This window comes from Phoenix dactylifera, chromosome 12 (assembly GCF_051530095.1).
Source record: "Phoenix dactylifera cultivar Ajwa chromosome 12, Ajwa_hap1_PhDact_Kaust_v1.1, whole genome shotgun sequence".
In the NCBI taxonomy this organism is placed as follows: domain Eukaryota; kingdom Viridiplantae; phylum Streptophyta; class Magnoliopsida; order Arecales; family Arecaceae; genus Phoenix; species Phoenix dactylifera.
Window position 1 is genome coordinate 28351985 of NC_143201.1, and position 24242 is coordinate 28376226.

General features: G+C 38.8%; 2 protein-coding genes across 11 annotated transcripts; both read right to left on the minus strand.

Annotated features, from left to right (window-relative positions):
- Window positions 1–1074: 1074 nt before the first annotated feature.
- LOC103709548 (protein NDL2-like) lies at window positions 1075–6426 on the minus strand. 4 transcript variants are annotated; one of them, XM_008794966.6, is made up of 11 exons: window positions 6101–6426; window positions 3963–4062; window positions 3271–3368; window positions 3061–3149; window positions 2838–2898; window positions 2669–2755; window positions 2491–2568; window positions 2349–2405; window positions 2206–2261; window positions 1968–2103; window positions 1075–1702 (listed from the first exon to the last, which is right to left on the minus strand). In XM_008794966.6, exons 1-11 carry the CDS (start codon window positions 6158–6160, stop codon window positions 1481–1483), a joined length of 1044 nt encoding a protein of 347 aa, XP_008793188.1. In that variant the 5' UTR covers window positions 6161–6426; the 3' UTR covers window positions 1075–1480. The 4 variants fall into 4 exon arrangements, with proteins under 4 accessions (XP_008793188.1, XP_088564082.1, XP_088564083.1 ...); XM_088707956.2 differs by having other exon boundaries at window positions 3271–3350; window positions 6101–6385; XM_088707957.2 differs by having other exon boundaries at window positions 3562–4062; window positions 6101–6385.
- Window positions 6427–12495: 6069 nt separating this feature from the next.
- Window positions 12496–19216, minus strand: LOC103709549 (uncharacterized). 7 transcript variants are annotated; one of them, XM_039130395.3, is made up of 5 exons: window positions 18864–19216; window positions 18650–18764; window positions 15566–16463; window positions 15125–15290; window positions 12496–12910 (listed from the first exon to the last, which is right to left on the minus strand). In XM_039130395.3, the coding sequence occupies exons 3-4, from the start codon at window positions 16414–16416 to the stop codon at window positions 15131–15133; spliced, it is 1011 nt and encodes a 336-aa protein (XP_038986323.3). In that variant the 5' UTR covers window positions 16417–16463; window positions 18650–18764; window positions 18864–19216; the 3' UTR covers window positions 12496–12910; window positions 15125–15130. The 7 variants fall into 7 exon arrangements, with proteins under 7 accessions (XP_038986323.3, XP_088564089.2, XP_038986324.3 ...); XM_088707963.2 differs by having other exon boundaries at window positions 15566–16534; XM_039130396.3 differs by lacking the exon at window positions 18650–18764.
- Between the last annotated feature and the right edge of the window lie 5026 nt (window positions 19217–24242).

Genomic DNA, 24242 nt, shown 5'->3' on the forward strand with positions numbered 1-24242 from the left:
ATCACGGTTTATTATCATTTGCAATTTATAATATATAACATTTGATAATAAAATAATATATAATATTATATAATATTTTTATCATATCATTATTATTTGTAATATATTATTATATTATAGAAGAATTGGGACTGGATGGTCAAACTTGTGCAGTTTCCTAAACATTCATCCTTTTCATCCACTAGTTCTCCAACATTCAAACAGCATGTTTTATCACTGGTCAATATCAAAAGAGCAATCATTACTTAGGCTAACAGCTTATTATCTCAAATGCAGAATAAAATTTAAAAACTCGCTAAATCAGGTATAAATAAAAAAAATTTATTATTACTTTCTGGAACATCTGAAAAGCAAGTAACATCTTCCACATCTATTCTTGTTTCAATGTTTGTTGGTCTTGACCTAGACTTTTGAAAATGGCACGAGGCGGTTGAAGTGCGGAGGACGGCTATTTATTTTAATTCAAACTAAATTATTTAAGAAACACTGTGGATGGCGCCTCAACAAGTGGAGCAGAATGGCAACTCCAAACAGTATAAACCACAGATTCTCTCTGCCATGCGGCATCGTCCTGATTGACGAGTTGATTCTGCCCCATATTTGGTGGAGTTTGGCAACTTCGTAGGCGACTTTGCCTACGACTCCTTGGGCTCCAGGATTCATGATCCGTCTGGCACTGGCATACATGCTCTGAAAATATAATCCATCGAGCAACCTTGCGTGATCCTTTGGTTAATGACTAATTCAACCATTTCCTCCTAAAACCGGCAGAAAATTATAAATAGACATCCTCCACATTTCTCCAGCCTCGTGCCATTTTCAAAAGTCTAGGTCAAGACCAACAAACATTGAAACAAGAATAGATGTGGCAGATGCTTCATCAGGCATACCTACCTTACCGTGACAAACATTCCAACAGGGAGGCAATAGAAAAACATCAGGCATACTTTAAACCTGCACCAATAATACACGACGTGGATGTGTTTGGTATGGATGTAAACATCATAAAACATAACCACAGACTAAGAATGGGCATCACTTTTCAAAACACCACCATAGGGCGACATGTGTGACTGAAAAAAAGGACACGAAGTCCGGCCAGCTTAATAAAGTTAAATTTGTTAACGGAAGAGGACATTACAGCACATATCTAATGATTGATGACAGCGCATCTTCCTTATTTTTATTTGCAAATCATAAAATAATGAAAAGATTTACAAGGGTTATAACTACGAATGAATGGAATAGAAGAATCTTAAGCAATATAACATCCCCGCCCCCCCCCCCCCCCAGGGGTCCTAACCTCAACTTTGTATCTTTTGCATGCCTACGGACCAGTAAATCCGTTCGTTCCCCACGTCAAAAAAAGGCCACAAAACCATATCTATAGAGCAAGTACATCCCGAATGTAATCCATCATTCAACCTGCCTGGGTCTACGCCCACTTGTGAGTGTATCATGCCGCCTCCGCCCTGCCCTCTCAAACTTGCAGCGAGACCCTTGTCTTGATGGGCTTTAGCTTTACTCCCATGCTCTCAGGTGAAAGCAGCTCAGGGGAGATGGATGACGGACTGAGTGGGCTCCGTGGGCTGCAGCTCATCTGGCATGGCCTGTACAGCCCGTACCCCATGAGGAAGTACTCCATGGGTATCAGCATGGCATGGGGCTGCTCTTCTGTCACAACTGACCCACACGCCTGCACCTGCATTTGCGTTCCCAGGAAACACCCCCCCGACCCCACAGTGATAGTTGTTGAGTGATGGATCCTCATAACAGTCATAGATTATGCGACAGCCTTCAATATATATATATATATATATATATATGTATGTATGTATATATATATATATATATGTATATATATATATATATATATATATGTATGTATGTATGTATATATATATATATATATATATATATATATATATGTATGTATGTATGTATGTTTTGTAAGCTAAGAACAATACCTCAACCAATGCGCTGTATCTTCTGTCCAGATTTGTGGCCATGTGGAGGGCCTCGGAATGGAAGGGAGAGTTCTCGCCCACAAAAATTACTGTCCTGCACTGCAGTTTCTTCAATGATTCCGTCAAGTCATGTCTCCTGTTTGTTTTCATTGGCGGGGGGAGCATAAAAGGGTTATGAGTACATGAGCTCCATCTTTAGCTGAAACATTCATAGAATAAAGAGAGTAAGGGACCATACCCATTTATCGATTGGAGAAATCTCCAGACGTTTGTGCTCTGCCTCTCATCCAGCAACTGCAGGCGATAAATAGAGACCATTGTAAGAGAAAATTTGTAATCACCACAAAAGGCACGCAGAGGTATGGTATGCAGAGTACTAACACTTCTACAGGCTTGTACGATATCAGATTCAGGAACCTGTGAACTTCCACGAAGTTCCTGCCAATGAAAAATTGCAATGAGATATAGAATAAAACATACAATCAAGGTAAATAAGCAGAAGAATGAAGCAATGCTAGTATACCTTGCTGAAGTATCGTTGAAGCAAGCATTCCTTGATCAAGCCACACATCCCATAATAATATAGCAAATTCGATATAACCTTTCAATTTCAGTTTATTCATCAGCATAACATCACAATGATTCAAAAACGCCAAAAAAAAAAAAAGGAGAGAGAACACAAAATGACTATGAAATAGTACCTTATTATAGAACCACTCAGTCCATGAGGGAGACTTACACAGAGGTGAGACAAGCATCAAACCAAGCACGCGCTCCCTGTATTTTGTCTGCAACCGGTTCGTAGAAGCATAACTCAGTAAACATTTAGATAAGCATGAATTTGAAAGGTCTTATTTGCAGAACACCTACAGCAAAAAGGGTAAGAATATAAGCACCGGCTGTGACCCCCAAACACATCACTGAACCTAACCTGGAAAGAGCAAGATTTAAAATAAAATGTGTTAAAAAACCAAAACGCATCCAGAGGAGATGCTTTCTCCATTCATAGTTTCACAGTTATAATTGCAAGCTGCACTTCAATTAAAAAAAAGAGAGAGAAGAAAAAGGAAAAAGAAACAGAATTGTACATTACCCAAAGTAATCAAGAGCTTCGGCCACCTGATCTGCTAACTGGTCAACAGAAGGCGCTGGAACATCTGAAGAAATTGGAGCAGCTCCCAACTGCAAGACTCAAAGAAGATAACCAAGAAAATCACATGACCAAATTGTTGAAAAGGAATATAACACATATTACACATTTTCTGCATAAACATATAACAAAATATGTGCTGGAATTACTGACCTCATGTCCTGGAGGGCTTATATGGTATATGCAGAAATTGTGAAGCAGCAATGAAGAAGCCTCAGGACAAAAAAATAATCCTTGAAAACAGGACATATCTGATCAAAACAAGAAGTAGACTAAGTGCACAAAATTTCTTGTTCTAACAGACACTGAATTTTTATTTTCTACCATGTCCTCTTGTCTATCAATGCCCTATTTATTCTCTTATCAGGAAAAGAACTAAGTTACAGAAGAGCCAGGTACGAACAAAAGAAAAAAAAATGCTAGGTAAATAAGGCACTACCGCACCTATGTGCAATCCTTTATGCAGTGTGAAGGGCAAGCATGCCCTTCGCCCGGCAAGATGCCGATCCAGCACTTCCCAGTCAGCATGCAAAAGAGGACCATGTTGGCATATAATTTTCCAAGACAATAACATAAACTAATATAGAGATGGATGGTCATGCACAATGGAAAGGTTATTTGCACTAATGGTCAGTAATATATGAAGTGAGGAAGAAAACATTACGATCATTCAAGGCAAGCTAAGTGGAAAAGATAAAATATTCAGTACAACAAACAGCTAAAGGACATCTTGTTGGAGATTAAAATAATATCTAATAAAGTCCACTCAAAATGGAAAATAATTGGAATGGATGAAACAAAAGGAGGCAAACATGCTAAAGTATTTGTGGTGTCATCATACTCACGATTTAAAGCTACATCTGGATAGGTGACTAGTGCAGGCTTTTCAAGATCCCCAAATACAGCAACTGATACTGGGCCATGGCTTGTTTGTATATGATGTTCCTGAGGGAATCCAGGATAAACACATTGAGCAAGCACGGAAAACGAGAAAAAAAAGTACTGATTGATAGTTGATAGAGATGAAAAAAAAAAAAGCTAACATGGTTCAAATAAGCATCAAATGCATTGATTCAAAAAAAAATTCCACACAATTTAATGTAATACTAACAATAAGTTATTCTAAAATTATTAGTTCAAGGTAAAATAGGTGAAGTATGCAGTAGCATATGGTTTCATTTGACCAAATTATATGCATAATAAATCTGCTTTATCTATGACAGGTAAAAATAGATCCATCAAACTGGTATGTATAAAAAAACAAAAGGTGGAGAAACATGGATCTGCATTTCAGATATGATGCTTAGAATTTGAGACTCCATCCAAGCAAGCATTCAGATTTACCAAAAGGGATAGAACTTGCTAAGACTATCAGGGGCTCAATCTTCTTTTCCCATTCATTATAGTGATTCAGAGCTTTGTAAAGGTTTTACACCTTATTTAAATTCCTCTTTGGCATTTCAGATAGACAATTTTGAGGATAATTATTATGGTGCTTTATTTAAAAAAATATAAGACATTTTACAAACTGGTAAACTAATGCAGCAAATACAGAAGTGATTAATAAGTAAAGCAGTTCCTTTGTCTTGGACCTAATGAATAGAAAGAAGAAGAAAAAATGCGAAAACAGATAACATAAGGATAAGGAAAACCTAATGATAAGCCTGGACATAGAAACCACACAGCATTAAGCATTTCTGAAGTCAAAACAGGAAAAAAATAGAAAGATAAGATTCATTAAGTAAAAGAGGAAAGACAGTAATGCAACCAAAAGAAATATCAAGCCGTTCATAACTCCCAAATGGAGGATGAGGGAAAAGGACAAATTTGAAAAATGTAATCATCTGTAATTCAAAATAATAATAATAATAACAGAAACAACTCAGTATGTTAGAGAACCAAAAGTAGATATTATCGACACATTGATGTAAGAACCAAGAGTAAGAGATGCAGTGATATTCCTTTCAAACAATTAATTTCTGATAACTTCATATAGAAGCATCATTGCAAATAAACAATAATAAGATGAAGAGGTTAGCCAAACTTAGATTCCATATAAGGTCCAGGAGATTTAATCACAACCAATTGGCACGCAAATTCTTATTAACGCTCCAATAAACTTAGCCACAAACCTATCAAACCCTTTAAAAAAAAAAAAATCAAACTTTTCGTCTATCAACTACGAAAAAAAAATCGTCATGAAGCCAAAGAATTATCTAAAACTGATTGGATTTCTCGGAATATCTGTATAGAAAACTGAATCCTAAAAATTGGTAAAGTCCGTTTAGATGCAAACAATCTTTAGGTTATCTTAAAATAAATATTTGCCGAATTCAAACTAAAAAAAAAACAGAACGAAGAAGGTTATCTGAAACCTACATGCATGGAAGAGAAAATAATAACACTCTGTGTGTGTGTGTGTGTGTGTGAGAGAGAGAGAGAGAGAGGAAGGGAGGGAGGGAGGGAAGGAGAGAGAGAATTGCAAGAGAAGCCCAAAGAAAGAGGATAAACGGAATAACAATATCTTCTGGGTTGTAACAAAATTAAAGAAAGAACTGCATTACCAGCTCCGTTACAAATAAAGGGATAAAAGAAAAGGAAAAGAACTCAGGAAAGCAATTTGGTAGTTCTAATCACAATCACAGAAGCGATACAGCGAAAAACGAAACCCCATCGCATAGCGCACCATTCTCGCATAAAAATAAAAATAAAATACAATCAGCGTAGGCAAAAGCTCGATCAACAACACAGTTCCCATTCCATCTCCAAAGAAATAAACGCCGACACCTTTAAAACCAAGGGATTAAACCTCGCAGTTTCCCCCGAATAAATCCTCCAAATACCTCAAAAAAAGAAAACAAAGAAGCACAACGACTCAAATGCAGAATAACACCAGATCCAAGATTTAACAAAATCTTAAAAAGACGGGGGAAAAAAAACAAAACAAAAGAAGTAGCAACCCAATCGATCAAGAAACCCTGACCTTTCCGCCGAACGAAATCCTCTCCACATCAACGGACACCGAACTGCTCGATTCTCCCATCAGGCCAAGCAAACCCCTAATCCTCCTCGAGCCTTCTCGCCTCCCCTCCCTCCCCACCGGCTTTTCGATGAACCCCTCTCTCCTCTCTGCTCCCTCCTCTCTCTCCCTTATAGCAAGCGTGAGTAGCGTCCGCTCTCGCCCGAACCCTTTAATTAACCCCGGTTAACGCCACCGACGCTCTCTCTCCCTCTCCATTACATCTTCCCACACACTGTTCTCCCCAACAGCTGGCACCCGGCGGGTCTCCACGCAGCTTAACTGAAGGTAACCGGTCGACTCTAACCGCGGGTTACCATACCGACAATTTTCGGGCTAATTTACGATCGCGACCCCTCAACCCCCCGATCGCGACCCCAGCAGCCACTCCTACCGATTGCTCGCCGTCCCAACCCGGGCCGGTTCGGCGGGCGCGCCGTTCTGACCCCCGCACGTGATAAGGCGGGGCCCACCGCCCCCTAGTGACACGTGGCAATTTTTGACGGGTCTCGGCAGAGGTTAACGTTAGGATCACAGAGGTACACCTGATGGACGGACCGGGTGGGTCCGCGTATCAGTCGTCATGCCATCTGTGCCGTTGGGAGTGCAAGAAATTAGTTGGGTAATGGACCACGTGGCGTGCAATTAATGTGGGAAAGATCAAAAAGAATGTTTGGTCAACGCGGTGGGGTTCGGTAACTTGTGGTAAACTCTGTCTACGTGGGTGGTAAGATTTGGGGATAAGTTTTTGCTCTTCTTGGACGCGTCATTCCATGGTGACGCCCGTTTTTTTGTCAGGCGAATTGGAAAGGGTATGGCCGAACCCCAACGCCGTCTTTTTTATCGACTTTTACCGATGAAAACAACCATGATTTTCTAAATATGTTAAATCTTTTACTAAAGCTCTGTCTAGAATTACTGTTGGCAGTAGAAATTTTAGAAGTAGAGCTTTTATAACTAAAATTTTTATAAAAAATTATTTATTATTTGATAACTATATTTGTAAAGTATTGTAAAACTTTAACATATATTTGTTAACCAAAATAAGATTGTGCTTTTAATATAATAAAATAATAATAAATAATATTATATATTTATTTTATATTAAAATATTATTAATTTTTATAATATTATTATAATATAGTATAATATAATATTGAATACTATAGTATAATAATATAACATAATATGATATGATAATGTATTATTAATTCTTCCTGGTTTTAGAATTTTTTTTGTTAAGAGATTGCTGAGTTGGACATAAATTCTCCCTAACCAAGTGATTATCCTAAAATAGACAAACAAAAAATATAAGTAAAATTAATCAAATTTTTAAATTTAGAAACTTAAGAAAAATGTTAATTTAGATAGTGATTTTTGTTTTGGATGTCTCAAAAATGTATAGAAAGCTTATTCATACATCGGATTAAAAATATAGTTGATCGTACTAGGAATAGTAATACGGCAGCTTCATTGGAATTAAAAAAAAAAAAAAATCTGTTGGCCGAATGTAAATGATACAATCTTGATTTGGGCCGATATAGAGATCAAGATGTGTGTTCACAAATGATCACAAAATTTTGGTTCACTAAATTAAGGATGCAAAATCAATAAGCAGACACCTCATTTATATAAATATTGAATTTTTTCTGAGGCTTAACTCTTAAAGCACACCTTGTTGATAGGTGGACAATGATACCAAAGCTGTCCTTTCTTTAATCAGACACCATGTTTGCTGTAGTAGTATCATATGGGTTAGGAGGAATAGTTCTAACAATAAAATCTAGACCCACGTGGAGTATTCCTTATGCCCATCCAAAAGACAGCCTTGTCCATGGCTAAATTGGCAAGCATAAGCTGGTTTGAATAAGTCCGACAGGAATCTACACTAAGCCATTCTTGCTCATCAAAATTTGGACCTAAACGTCCCCTAATGAACTCCCCCAACAATGGAAAATGTTATATTTCAAACGCTTTCATGATTGGTTGTAGCTTCTATACTTTGTTCCGCAAAAAAAGATTCACCTTCTGATTGGATCATCTGTAGCTCATTTTGAAATTTATGCAAATAGGGAATGGTAGAGTTCAAAGTGCTTTGAGATCTTCAACGTTTACGATTCAACAATGGATTTGTGCAAAAAAAAGATAAATCCTTTTTTTTTTCTGGATTCTTTCATATGATGACGTACAAAAAGTGAATGAGATGGAATTAGAATGACTATATTAGCAACTTATCAAAGCTTGCACAAAAGTTTACAGACTTGGTCGTCATGGATCCATTGGTGTTCTTAATAAAACAAATTCATATCCACGTATTCAATTTCATCTAGGATCCAAAGAGAAGTCAGGGACCTCTCATGTTGTTATCCAAGATCAGTGGATAAAAATAAAAAGGGCAAAGCTACGAGGGTTGGTGAGGTCAAATTGAAAGATGGGCACCCTCCATTGTTAATTAGAGTTATGCCATGCATTGTTAACACTTAGCTTTCATAATTAGAGGTAACATCCCATCAGCCTCCCACTTAAAAAATTAAGGTTTATCATATTAATTAATTATATCACCCATAAGCACAAGAACGTATCATATACATATTATTAGAATCTTTGACCAGAGGAAGGAGCTTGGGGATACTTTTAAAGCTACCTACCAAGTCAAATTACCATGTCAAGTTAATCAGTCGGCATCAAAAATAGTAGGAAAGTTAAAATAAAATTCGACATGCCGTTGACGTAATTGTTCTGTTGATCCTTTTATTTCGGCACTTTGTAACATCAATAAAAAAAAAAAAAAGTGACATGAAATTGCCATTTGCTTCATGGTTTTCTTTTTGAATAACTGTAGCATTGCTTATATTTGGGTAAAGATAATGCAGCATTCCAGATATGACTAAAGCACCTAAGTTATAAATCATATGGAGTTAAACTTTGGCATCGAAAAATAATTGAACAATAAAAAGTTAAATTGGAGAATAACAGTGAATGATCCATCAGAAGTTCAAAAAATCCTCAAATTCAAATTAGAGAGTAAAAAAAACACAAACACATAAAAAAAAAAAAAACATAATTGAAGCGTGCAACATAAACAGCAAGAAGTGAGATTGTCTATTTCATGATTAATCTCACTAAACAATTTATAAGCAAATAAATGCCTTGTAACTCTATGACTTATAATTTAGTTATTAGACTATAGACTAAAAAATGTTGAGATAGTTGTGAGGACTTGTACGGATGTGTTTTTAGTCTCATATCAGTTATCCGCTTGGTAGATTTTGGATACTTATACAGAATCAAGGAATCTAAATAATACATTCTGGCTGCTTTTTTAGGTAAGATTTTAGATTGTGACAAAAATTATATTAGAGCAGATCTAGCCTATAACCTATATAGACTGGAGGACAATGTAGCACAAATTTAAGGAGGCTGACCACAGGCTGATGTGGTGTTTATAAATGGATTTAGATCTTTAGCTTGATAAGGATACCAAGGCTCAAACAGAGGGAGTATATGAGAACTTGTGCAGGCGTATGCCCACATCGGTTATCCGCTGGATAGATCTTGGGTACTTATGTAGAATCAAGAAATCCAAATAATATATTCTAGCTAGTCTTTTTGGGTGAGATACTGAATTGTGACAATAGTAGCCTAAATATGTTCTCTCGAGTCCTTTTTTTTTTTCTTCCTAAAACCTTGATTCATCTACATCGCTTCAATTCTATTATGCACATGGAGAGGAGACGAAGTAGACCTAGTGAAAACATCCAGAGAATCCCTTATGCAGTACCGAAACAAAAAAGAAAAAAAGAAAAAAAGTAGGCCAAACGTTTCTGACACATTGCTCATCATAGGAAACAAGTCTAGAAGCGACTGTGGTCCAGCTTCCCTACAAGAAAACTTAGTGGATGCCATGCTTCTTTCTAAAGAAACAAAAGGGAGGTTGGGAAGAGTTTATTGCAAAGAAAGGTCTTGTCTGCCTCCACAAGTATCCTTAAATCATTTTGGAATGTGTTTTCCCTTTACTTGATGCTTGTTCTTTTGGTTGGAAAGGTTAATTAGGAACAGAGTAGCAAGAGTACTTTCCACATGACATTTTACCTTGGGAAAATGCATAGCTAACCCTATATATCAACCTATTTCTTCAACTAATGATCGTGACAAGCAGACTAAATAGTTAGCATTTAACCAAACTTTCTAAATAGTTAAACAGACTAAATGTCTGCTTTAACTAGATGCTGTTTAAATGGTTAACTTAAGTATCGCACATCCAATTAAGCAACCGTTTTTAATGTTCAAGTGGCCATTTATGTGAAAATGGATCTGATGATGTCACTGGAAGCAAGGCAACTTCTCCATAATAAATTATTAGCTCGATTTCCACTAGTTTTCTTCAATTTGTGACCTTGGTCAACTCCCATCTACCCATTAGAAAAGTTATAGAAATATATCAGAGCAAGAGAACAGCAGCTAAACATTGTCTTAGACTCATGCTTGAAATTCCAATTTCTTATCAGCTCTTATGCTAGCTAAATAGATATCTTAACTAACCAACATTTTTAAAGCATAAACAAAATTTAGCAACGGACGCTGCAAACCTTGAAACAGCACTCAGCTACCAGGTGTTAGGAATTGCTATGGATATCCCAACAAACCTGTAGAAGGAGAAAGAAAATTCATTGTTCTTTCCGTTATTCATGCAAGATATTAGACCCGGCTTAGAAGCCATTGGGAGAGCCCATATGACTACTTCAAAGCTAAAATGTTGTGGCCCACTGATGAATCAAACTAATCGACCTAATCACCTTTCAATTTGACCTAATCATACCAAACCCAACCTTGCATTAACCCAATCACAATCCTATAGCTTTGAAAGTAATTAGTTGCACAACCCATCCACTATCATGTAATCTTTTCTTCTTTCTTTTTTTTTTTTGCTTTTAAAATGCTAAAGTCCACCATCATAGAATCATTCTTTTTATTTGCTTTGCTTTCTGGTTGCAAATTCAGTTAACTTGGTCCTTGAAGTATTGCTCACATCAGGTTGAAGAGACTCATGGAAAATGGTCCCTAATGTGGGCCACTCAAATTCTCCTAATACCTCAAACCAGGGTAAACATGGGCATGCAGTACATCAACTACCAAGAGACTTTGCCAAATTGGGAAGTTGGTATTTCCAATGTATCATAAGAAGTTGATACATTACGGCGTCATCCGAATGGGATAAGTAAACAAAGCAACAACCCAACAAGGCACACCAAGCTTTTACAGGCAAACCCTTGCCCAACCTTCTTTTGGACTTAGACTGTCTCTCTTCAACAGCGTATTCTAGCAAACAACGGATTCTCTGCATCTATAGAATCTCTTTTCATTGCATACGATTCTCTCCATCTATGAGTCTGATTCTACAAAAAAAAAAAAAAAAAAAAAAAAGGAAGAAGAAGAAGAAAGAGATCAGTATGACAGACCACCTGCATGGTATTTCAGTGTTGGAAAATGCTATCTGCCCCTGTGAAAGAAGATATAAAGCTTGATTTTTCACTGATCCTCTAACACTTCAAACCTCGTATATTGTACCAAATATCAGGTCTATATCCTTCTTGGGATATTTTTTTTTAGAGTTAATACTCCAACAGTCTCTGACATTCGTCCAGAGTGCTACGCCTCGTAGAAATCAGCGTGGAGAAGGCAGCTTAAACTCGCACGCTTTTACATCCTTACAATGTACACCCTTCGCAAAATTAAATAAATAAATAAATAAAACTCTATGAGATTGAATCACACTTGATCTCTTCCATCATAGTTCTAAATTCACTTCTTTGCTAATCTCAAATAACACTGCCTTTTATTCTTTTTCTCTTTTCGAGGATGAGTTTTCTTGCGAGTATATACTATACACTTATGTACATAAAGAATGCACCTGTACCAGTATGATTTAGATTTATCCATATTTGAACTACTTGGTTGCAACTACGAAATCTTTGACAGTCTACATTGGTCCACAAAGACACTCCTAGGGATGTGCTCTGCTTATAAGAAAATTATGCTAAATAATGCTAACTGTATAAAAGTTATGTTAAATAATGCTAAAATTGTATGAATTTCGAACGAAAATTGTGCTAGAAGTTTTTTTGAACAAAAATACCTGATTTTTCAATTTCAACTCCACCCAGTTGGTGAATTTGGTGGGCTGCAATTGGGGCACCTAGCAGCATCCATCTGCTCATCATTGCTCCAAAGAGCACCTATCTCTATAGATCCAGCATTACCTGGGCAACAACCGGATTTCCCTAAAAAGGCTTTCCCAAGTTCCAAAAGCTTGTTACATGTCTATAGCTTGCCTAAGTAGTAACCGCTGCATTCGTTGATTTTAACCACAAGAATCAACATTCAAATATTTTCTCACAGTGCGACTGTCTTTCCTTTGGACAGCAAATGTGAGGGCGAACACCCAAAGCAACCATATTTTAGGAAACAAACAGCAAGATTCATCAGCCACTATTATACAGATCAGATTAGCAGGAAATTCTGAAACCAAAACTTGCTCCGGCGGCTCGAATCAGCGAGGTAGTCAACCATCTGGTTGTGCTCGTTGTGCATATGAGTCGAGCAAAACTCACCGAGAGTGGCCACCGTTGCCCCCAGATGTCATGGAGCAAGGGCGAAGGAGCTACTCTTTCCATTAATCCACGCGACAGTGATCTGAGTCTCCCTCCATACTTTTTGGTGCCCTTGAGGATATTAAGGTGTGGAGCGACCTTCCCGCGTCCCCTCGCAGCTCAACTGCCAACATGGATTGAGCAGAAATAATCTAATTATGTTACATCTCAAAAAGTCTCTGCAGCATGAACCAAATATTATTACATCAAAATCATTTTAGAAAACTTATTGTTAGATGGCATGAAACTAAAACCAGTTATAGGATATGTCAGATAACAAGCTTAAACAAACCTATGACCATATAAGACAATGCCAAGCCAACCAGCATCAGCTCAGCTGGTTGGCATCTCTCTTCACTCAGGAAAGGTCCAGGTCTGATCACTGGTGGTGACATCCTACCCTATTTGTCAAAACAACTAAAGCAGGCAACCCCGAAATTTTCAACCGAAATTTTCAAACGTATATATATAGGAGATCATGCCAATGGGGCTTGGGTCCTCTAGCTGGCAACCCTGTCGTCATGGCATGTGCTAGGAATAGATCCTGAGTTTGAATGTAGAAGGTGGCATTCCCACTGAATTTTCTAAAGAAAAAGAAAAGGACAGGAAAAGGATGGTAGGAGATCATCAAACAAATGTTACTGCCTACTGTTTACAATCAGATGATTGTAAAAACAACCATTGCCATGGCTGATTGCAGGTTAATTCTGACCCATGCAATCCTGAACATTGTCCATTGAGATGTTATGATGGATCTTGATGATTAAGTTGAAGGCAAGCAAAATGCAGCAGCAAACATACAAACTAGAACTGAAAAAGAGCCAAAATTTGGCTGCTCAGCCTTGGCTTGTTATATGTATAGTCATATCCTATAGTAGAAGTACATGGTAGTGGCTATTTTAGCTGTTTTCTGCATGGCTGGCTCATGTAGGAATTTCTATGCACGCTGGTGGTCTGTCGTGAGCCATACTGTCCAAGCAAAACACTTATATGTATGGCTTCAGGAGAACGGACCTCGCAGCCGATCCAAAGCCACATAGAAATTCCTATGCAGCGTACTGAGGTAGAGAGGTGGTGATCTCTTTGGCCAGGGTGGCAGCTAGACCAGGTGTCACTGGTGACGTGGAGTGAGGATCAAAAGGAAGCAGCTGGGGATGGTGGGTGAAGTGGGATGGGTGTCTAGGCAGGAGGAGATAGCAGAGCGGGCTGTGAGCAAAGTGTGGGGTAAGGAAAGGGGCATTTCAAGAAAGAGCAGCTTCATCTCTCCACCAGCGGTTACTCTCAGCCACTATATTGAGAGGAAATGAAATAATGATTAGCTAAGAACAGGATGGGTAGCTTCTTTTCTATATTAGAGTTTGAATACTGATAGCATGTGAGTGCCTCGACTAGTCTAGCAGTTTAGGCATGCATTGCACCAAGAAACTTCTTCTTCTAATTTGATGCTTCGTTTGAGGTTCTTTCTTTCCCGTGTTTATCAACTTTAAAAGTTTTTGATAAATCAAGGTTAAACATAACCTAGGGACAAAATTGGCCTATGTACCGATGATATTATTAAATAATAAATGTTAAAAGTTCTGAGTCACCAATTTGGTCTAATCTGTGAAATTCACATTAGTTTAGCTCAATATTTTTTATAATTTTCTTATCAATAATAATTTCTTTAGTTCAATAATTACCTATCAACAATATTTTTCTAATCATTTTACCCTTCTAGGAATATAATCCTAATCGTGCCCCTGATGATATATAATAACTAAAAGAATGTTTCCCAGCAATAGGAAAGGTTAGGGAAGATGCATAAATCTTTAGAATGATAATATGAAATGTGCTAGTAAATAAAATTATTTTGTCATGCTATCAGCATATGTGATTAATGAAGAGTTCTTCTATAAATTCTATTTAGATCGCTGATCCACTTGAGATCTTCACTAATTTTTTAATTGGATCGTCAAAATTTCTGAGTTCCTTATCGATCACGAGCCGGCGAACCCACAGACTAAAGTTGGAATATATCAATCTGTAGTCAAGGCAATTTCTGAGTTGCATCCAGAAAATAGTTGTGTAAATCCATTCTCGACAATTTATGTTTCTTTTAGATCCAACCCAAGAAACAAGTTTATTTTCGCAAAAACTCATTCTCGAAAAAAAAATCTCACAATACAAACCAAAACTTGCATGGAAACCATATGAATAAACCTATCTTTAATCATATCATTATAGGAGAAAACAATCGACCAAATTAAATATTGATAAAGGCTAAGCAAAAACTAATTGAATCTCACACATAAGAAAGCCGATGCAACTAAAAACTAAATGAAAAGGATTGCTGAATTACTCGCTCTCAGCAACAAAATGGGCAACAGGAAAAGCATGGAAACCATTTCTTTTCTGCAGCATCAGAAACTGCTTTTAGAGGATCCGGCTGTGGCTGAGGTTGCTCTTTTGGTGTACGTTGATGCACTGATTCAACCTTCATGGACTCATTTTTTCCATCTGTCAATCTGAAAGTTACCAAGCGATCAGTTTTTACCTCCAAAATACTCCTTCAAGTTACCACATATTGTAACACATGCAACTTAACATTGAAATATGTAGCAAAACTTGTAATTTATCTATGATCCACTTAGCATTTTATGTGCTAATTTCATCTACGGAACAAAGTGTAACTAAAATTACACATAATACGACACATAACATGCACATATATGCATGTGTGTGTGTGTTTGTGTGCATGTACATAAATAAACTGAAGTAGCATGTGAGAAAGAGAACATACATCGGAAATGCAAAAGAGCGGTAGCTGTTAACACTGCTATCAGAATGCTTGCTATCAGAATGAGGTACACCCCCAGCCAAAGGCTTGCCTTTTTCTTCTGCGGCTGCCCTTAAAACATCCTTCATGGCCTCAGCATTTGCTGCTTCAGCCACACTTGGTTCCTCTAGACCCAGTCCTGCACCCACACTTTGTGCTGGACTAGAGCCAGGTAGAGGAGAAATGGGCGGATAACCATCCCATTGTCCATTGTAGAAGCCACTCAGCTCTCCAGACCTTCCCATTTGGATACTGAACAATGATTCATTAGAAGCCACACTCCATTCCATGGGGGTCGTAGACTTGGTCCTTGCGAAAACGGAAGAGGGGATCCTGTTGGGATCATAGCCATCTGATTTTCCCATCACCTGGACTGGAGGGGACTGCTTTGCTCCAACATAATCTGATCCAGAGCTAGCATAGGGAGAGAATGGCATTTCCACTGACACCTGACCTGTCTGTACAGATCCAGTAAGTGTACTTTCATCCTGACTTAGACTTTTGACTTCGAGTTTACCAGCAGGGTCAGTAACTACTGCTTCGGACTGAGCATTCTCTCCATGTTGAGGAGGTCCTAAGTTGTTTGGCACCTCATCATGTCTTGCCGTCGCTTTGCTTAGCTCAACTGCATCTAGTTGGAAGAAATCTTCCTCAGATGATGTATCTGAGGAAGAGAACGATAAGCATAGTGCATCTTCCTCAATTATGGGCTCATTTCCATGCTTGGGCAGGCCATGTTCATCATCTTTAACATTTCCTGCCTCAAGACGTGTCTTTTCCTGTTCTATACTTGCACTCCCATGTGCAGAATTCATTTAATGATGTCTGGATCAAGTCTCAGATAAAGATTCTCCAATGATCTCTACCAAATGAAGAAGGAAAATCTCAGACATGAAATATTATAAATTCTCCATATATAAAGTATAACGTTGCCTGGAGAGGATCCAAAGTTACTCCATGAGAGCAAATCCTACATTATATAAATATGATGGCGACAAAGAGGAAACCAATAAAAAACACAGAAGTAGCTGGCAGTGTACACAAGAAGTGCAAGAAAACTCTATAAACCAATCAAGAAGGAAAAGAGAACCCAATGGAGGGCTTGCAATTGCAAGGCTTTAAGTCGCAACAGGTAATGTATGTGATGATCAAGTTTCTTATGAGTTTTCTATGACCTGGATCCAGCTCCTGTCTACTGGCAAGACCTTTTGGAGCACATAGGCGTTTCAGAGAAATAACACCACACTGCATCCAGGAAACAGCATTTCCTTCTTGTAACATGATATCTACATAAATGATCTTCGTTTGTACCCTTTTCAATAAATTTTTTTTTTACTTAAGACGGCAGAAAACTGATACACAATAATTTATATAAATGAAAATAAATCTCAAAATTGACTCGCAGAGATGATTGCAGTATTTAAAAAAAAGTTCCATCATATAAATCCTTAAGCTGATTCTTCTTTCACCTTTCATTTTCATTTGACAACCCATGTTAGCTATACAATGTTGGTCACAGTTCTTAATTTTGCGAGAAGAAAAAACTTATGCATGTTAAGATCCTATTTAAAAAATGATGTATCTAAATGGATGGGCCCAAGAGTATATAAGCATTACAAAAGTCTTTTAACCTATCCGATGCGTGACTATTATTCTATAACACCCTCTCTCACGTGAAGAGCCCGAGAGATAGAGTAGAACAAAGGGTGACACATGAATTAGTAAGTGGGAGCATGGAGGTTTCTGTAGGCTAGAAAGATCAGTGGCCTCTAATACCATGTTAAGATCCTTCCTATCTAAAAGTCCGAGCGTTTAGATGGATGGGCCCAAGAGCGCATAAGCGCCACAAGAGTCCTTAGCCTATCCAATTTAGGACTATTATTCCTCAACAATGCACATGGTTCCTAGGGGCCTTGTCTCCAAGATTATGAGTGCTCAAGACATGATAAACAGACAAACTAGTCTCATTATTTACAACACATGGACCATCCAAACAAATCTCCACCTACAAGCATATGAAGATACTGAGAAGAATATCTAATAAAGATGTCATGCAGAAGAATGGATATGACAGAACTACTGCCTGAAACACATTTTCATGATTAATAACAGATAGCACTTGCCTGAAGGTCATCAATATCCTCAGGTGGATGAGGATCTGATGATAGGAACAGACAGCTAGTGAGGATTAACCCACCAGATTGGAAGATAGACCGGTGGCAGATACCTAGAAAGTCAGATTTGACAAGCACTTGCTGCAACAACAAAGTGCCTAAATGACAACCATCAGAATCAGATATTGATTTATGGAACTCTAAGCAAGCTTATTCAAGATTAGCATGGAATGCTTTGTAGCAAACGGGGTGGCAGACTACCAAGGCTGAATAGTTAAGTGCATAATACAGGAAACGCAGAATCTAGCCAGACAGAAACATGCTAGATAGATGAGCTGGCAGCTTTTAGATCATTATTTGGTGTGCCCTTGGCTTCCATGCAGATGGTGCATATAACAAAAATATGGCTGCAAGAGGTTTGAGATGTGTTGTTCAAGACTACAGATGTTTCTGCTATTTCTTTTCCATGTCCTGTTTACATGCATAGACGCGTAATTGTATTGTAAATTACATCAAGCAGGTGCTGTTTTGAGAATATCTTGGTTTGCCAGCCTGAAATTTTACCTTCTCAATTCTGCAATTTTCAATTAAACTCTCCTGTAGACATAACCGAGTTACATGTTCATCAGTCTTGTGGCAGACCAATTTCAGTAGTAAACAATAAAACTATTGGGATAAAAAGAATCTTCATTTCCACAAATTGTGTTAAAACATAAAAGCCTAACGTTTCAATCTCAGCTGAAAAGTTTCATGACAGACTAAAGCTAATAACATTATGAGGGAACAAATTTCGTACACAGTCCAAGACATAAAACTTTTCTGGAAACTCATTGATATTGCACACAGAGCTAAAACAAGGAAGATGAAACGGGAAAAAATGGGAGTGATTTCTTGTCTAAGGAAAAAAAAAATCATGTAGAGCAATGAATTTTACCTCAACAGAATGATGATTGAGAGCTAATTAAACAATGTTATGTTGGAAAGTCGAGAAAAAAAAAAAGATCTCTTTTTCCTTTTCGCTTCCCACGTTTTCTTCCTTTTTCTCTTCTCTGGAACAGGAAACAAAAGGGAAGGTAGGTTGGGTCGGTGCCTTATTTAGGTTGGTAGAGGAAAGTCTGGGAAGGTAAAACAGGGGAAACTGGCTTTACCCTAATTAGGATAAAGAAAACCACCAGCCAACCGCAGTGGGTCGCGAAACACGGGAAACCCCCTAACTGCCCAACCATCGGACATTCTCCACAACTTCCTCGTCTGCTCTTCTGTTCTCTCCATAGCTCTCGCGAATCCCGCCACCTCCAGCCGTGCCGCCACCGGAATCACCGGAGCCATCGAGACCGTCGTTTGTTTGTAAACGGAGACGAGGCGAGAAGGAAGAGGCGGGCGGAGGGCGAGGGCGGCGGCCATGGCTGGAAAGGGAGATCAAGGTCGGACGAACTCCCTCGGATCGGGGAGCAGAATGGTTCAGGGACCTAACGACAATTGTTATAGAAACAGGGGGGTAAGAGGTTTTATCAGTTCGCCTTAACATACATCTGGACTAGTCCCGGCAAGCGGCGCGCTTGGACTCGTCCAGGAGGGAGAATTAACTGAGGGCATTTGAACTAGTCTCGGCAAGCTAATTACCGGAACTTGCTTAATTTGAACAAGTCCCGGCAGCTACCTGGAAATATTTCTTTTACAAAATTAACTAGAAGTTCCTAAGTTGCATTACTTTAATTTGCAGCCATCAAGGCCTCACTTGTAAATAATACTAAGAACAACAAAGAGCCACTTGCATCTGCAAGGGCAAGTAGGTTGGCAAACTGGCTGGCTAATTTCATTATTGATTATGGTATTTTTCTTCTTTTTATCTTTCCTTGAAGTTCCATAATCTTTTTTTAACCAGCAAGTAGCAATTTACCTAATACCCATGCAATTGATTAAACAAAATAATTTGTGGTACTTTGTCATTTAAAGCAAATCTAGCTGCACTTAATTAACAGAACTATTTTATGTATAATCCTAGACGAGTGTAATGGTAAAGACTACAAATCTCCTAGCAAAAATGATCACGCCATACAGTATAGACATGTGTTATTTGCTGTCTATACATGTAATTGTTCTTTCTAACAGAGTTAAAACCAATAGAGGGGAGGTTATTTACGCCTATCATTGCAAGTGCATTGCAAATTTTCATATATTTTGGAAAGACAAGAAAAAAGAAATAAATTTAAAGGGAAATATCATGATAGAATTGTTAGTAAATTTTTTCTCTTACTTTTTTTTCTCAATTGAATGCAAATATGAAAAGTTTGATAAGTTCATGATAGATGTCGAACATGAATAAATTGAAAAAACTAAGTTATTAAGAATAAAAATAGTTTAGTAACTTATATGGATGCACCAAGGAAGCATAAGAAAAAATTATTGAACATTCTTTGAGTACTGGTGCAAGCAATAATACCTATCCATTCTTAGCCATTCATTATTCCAATTCCTTTCAAAACAGTGGCTCAAAGTGATTCCTAACCGAAGGACACTCCTCCACTCAATGCATACCAAATCTGCTCGATGGGATCTCCTACGGTTTTCTTTTGAAGGTATTGGTGTTGCTATGATGTAATTATGGTTTATAATGCAAAGATTTTGAGGTATGTAGCAAATGAGATCTAGTTAACAATATGGACACCTAGGGCCACCATAGAGCAATTCGGGTTCATTTTCTGGCCATAGCAAATGCGTCTCACCCATGGACTTGTCTTTGGAAGCCACTCCAATTTTTGGATGCTAAGCATGTTGCCTATCACGCCAACCTTTTCATCTTCTCAAAAAAAAAAACAACCTTGCCAACTTTTTCATCTTTTCCCAACAGTTGTGCAGTTCCCGTGGAGCACCATTATTCATAGACGGAACCTCCAAAAGAAGTAAAGTCACCCTGCCAAAAATATTATCAAATTCTTTTGGTGTTTATCTCCATTCATGAATGGAACTTTGTGATGCGCTTTGTAAAATACTTATAATCGTATTTTAAGTTATTTGATCCTGATGCTAGTGTAGCTTTTCTGTTTTTGGTGGGCAAGCTAGCATGGTCCAAGTGCACTTCGGCATGGCCAAGTACAGCCAACATCTACTACTTTTTAAGCCTATTACCTATCTGTCTTTGGCAAAAAAAATAAAATAAGATATATACCTATAAACTCTTGTAGCGGGATCAAAAGAGACACTACAATGAAAGAACCCAATGATTGTATGAATGCAAGTTGCGGAGTCCACACTTGAAAGTTGGACAAACGAGCTTATAGTTTGGCTCGCAACAATTTGGACGGTCCAGCCCTTTGATGAAATTCCGGTGAGAGCCCTCTGATGATCAAGTTAAAGTGGATCTTAGGTGGTCCAGTCAAAAGTCCTTAGGCGTTATCTGATGGGGCTATTTATAGTCCCCGCGGAAGTGCCTAGGTGGCGGAGGTATGACCCGTCCTCATTATGGGAGGGCATGGTGAAGGCTAGGTGGCGTGTGGCCACGGCTTGTTTGAAGTACAGGTTTCGAGCTATTCCTGCACACGGTATGGCATTGCAGGCGTTAACAAGGTATGACCCTTAGTAGCAAGGTATGACCCTTGGTCGTCATGTCGTAGAGTGGCCAACAAGCAAAGCATGGCGTAGTTAGGCTGTAATGTACGGCTACGTATGCGAGTGTAGAGGCGCGCACGTGTATACGGCCGTAGGCGAGATCGGGCTCGCTTGGAGGCTGCAGCCTTTACTTGGTGAAGTCAGCTTGATGAACACCAAGGTCGGGTCGACTTGGGGGGTTGCGACATACGTTCGGTGAGATCGGCTCGGCGGACTCTGAGGTCGGCCCAGCCTCCTTGCCTTTGAAGTCAGCTCGATAGGGCGCCCCGAGCTCGGGCCAGGGCGTCATTGTGGATACCTACGGTCGACGGGGCATTTTCGGCTCTTGGTTGATCCTACAGGCCGCCCCGAGCCCGGCTCAAGAGGCGTCATTATAGATACCTACGGTCGACGGGGCCTCTTCGATTCTTGGTCGATCCTGCAGGGCGTCCTGAGCGGAGAGGTCTGGTCGAGGTCGGCTCAGCTTTTGGTAAGGTCCGAGGTCGGATTGGTGCTTAGCGGGACCGAGGTTTGTTCTGCTCGGTGCTGTTATCTATTTAGTTGAAATTGGATGGTCCTATGTTACGAGCGGGACGATCCATTTTGCCCCCCATCATCCCCCATCCTCCTCTTTTTGTTTGGCTTTTATGTAATGAATGTGGCCAAATAATGGCCGTCGGAGCAATGGCATTGCCCTTTCTTATAGCATCTTCATTAAATTGCGAGAAGCATGGGAAGGACTTGCATGCACCATTGTTATCTTGAACATCTATTAGATTTGATGCAAAATGTGAATCTGCAATGGTCACTTGCATACTCTACAATAACCATACAAGCCTCCACCTGCTGCTCAAGAAAGCAAAAGGTGAGCTCTGACTTGTATCTTCTACATTTCCGGCTTGGGAAATCAGCTAGCTGATAGCTTAGTGCATATGGGACTAATAAAATGCATTGAGTCTACAATCTAATTTGGCATGTTTCCACAATGCATTTGGAACCTAACAAAAATTGAATTTTAGGTGTCTAGTTCCTTGCTGGCGGTTAAATTTGTAAATCGCAAAACCGTTATTGATCGAGTGGGTACGTGCTTGATAACTGTGAAATATATGAGCGGCCGCTGGTGCCGTGGAACTAGATATATCCGATTCAATTCGCAGACCAACAGAACTCGGGGGAATGCTTTTGTTTTTAACTTCGTTAGAAATATAAATAGAGAAGGTCATGCTAGGGAGTGGGCTGGTCGGAGAACTCTAGCATGACTGATGCCGGACCAAATCTGGAGGAAGAACTTCAGCGGGATTGTAAATCAGAACAGAAGAAGAGGGAGAAGAGAAAGAGGAGGAGGAGGAGGAGAAGAGGAGGAGAGAAGAAGAGAGGAGGAGAATAGGTGGAGAGAAAATATTTAATTCTTCATTAAAACCCTAATCAGCATAAAGTTTCCTTTAAATAGGGCCCCATAAGAATAATTAAAATAAACCCCTTACATAAAATAATTCCCCACAAATAAGCCCTAAAATGCAAATAAGCCCAGAATAAAATAAACCCCAAATAAATCCTAAAACACGAATAAACCCAGAAATAACAATAAGCAAATATGCAAATAAAATGGGGACCTAGCTGATGTCCCCATCAACTCCTCCCGGGTGAGAAAAAACTCGACCCCGTCGAGTGTAAATCGGGTCGGCTGTCGTACTGCTCAAGAAGATCCGGGTCAAGGCGCTGCAACTCAGCTCGCGAAATCCACGACACATCTGATTCGGGTCGACCTTTCCACCGAACAAGGTAACGTTGGTAGCTTCCTCTCCTGGTAGATATAACCTACTCATCTAATATATGTTCTATGTGTTCTCTGCGTGCATGAAACTGTGGAGGTGGAGGCTCACTAGCAGGTGCTAGAGCAGGGTGATCAACAACAGTGGATGTATCAACAAAAGGGTCAGAAGGAATGAATGTTGATTTCTTGTATGGGACTAAATCTTCAATATTAAATGTCACACTAATCCCATAGTCTTCAGGAAGATCTACAACATACGCATTCGAACTGATTTTCTTTAGGACTTTGAATGGTTCTGCACTACAAGTTTGCAATTTCTTAAACGTTTCCGAAGAAAGTCGTTCAAACCTAATTCTTATCATGACGTAATCTCTTTCACTTAACTCATTATAACGTCTGGTTAAATCAGCAAGGAATTTATATTTTAAGTTATTAAAGTGACTGCAATTGCTGATTTCTTGATGCGATGAATGTGGATGTGATGCAATTGATTGTGCAGACTCAAAGACTCTATACTGATGAGACATGAAAAATAGGTCTATGGGTTGCCTAGGTTTGTAATCATGCACCACCTCAAACGGATTTATGCCTATGGACTTATGAACCGAACTATTATATGCAAACTCAACTGTCGGTAATATTAAACTCTAGGTCCTAGCATATGCATTTGGGTTGAGCCTATAATGTTGAAGGTTGGGCAAAAATACTCCGGAAACTAGATCAATTGCGTGTTGGATATCACGCATCGGAGAAAGTGCATCCGGAAGATCATCAGGGACTACATCATTAAACTCCTCTAGAAGGGAAACTACTATAGGGGAATGTTCAAGATTGGACTCCACATGGGTATCTTTAGCTACAAGTACCAATTTAGGTGACTGGCTCTCAATATCTGTCACTACCTCTTCCACAGTAGTGATGTGAAATGACTTGGTTGTATTTAGATCAATAGTCTTCCTTTGGGAATCATTTTGGACAAAATCTAATTCTATAGGTTCGTCTTCAAAGTCTTCTTCATAGTCTTCTATATTTGGTTCATAGACTTCTTCAACATATTCGACCTCTTGGGTTTAGTAATCAGGTAGGTCCTAATAGGACATTGAGATGCTATGTGGTCGAATTGTTGACACATTGAGCATTGGGTTTGGTGCCCAAGAGAATGGGG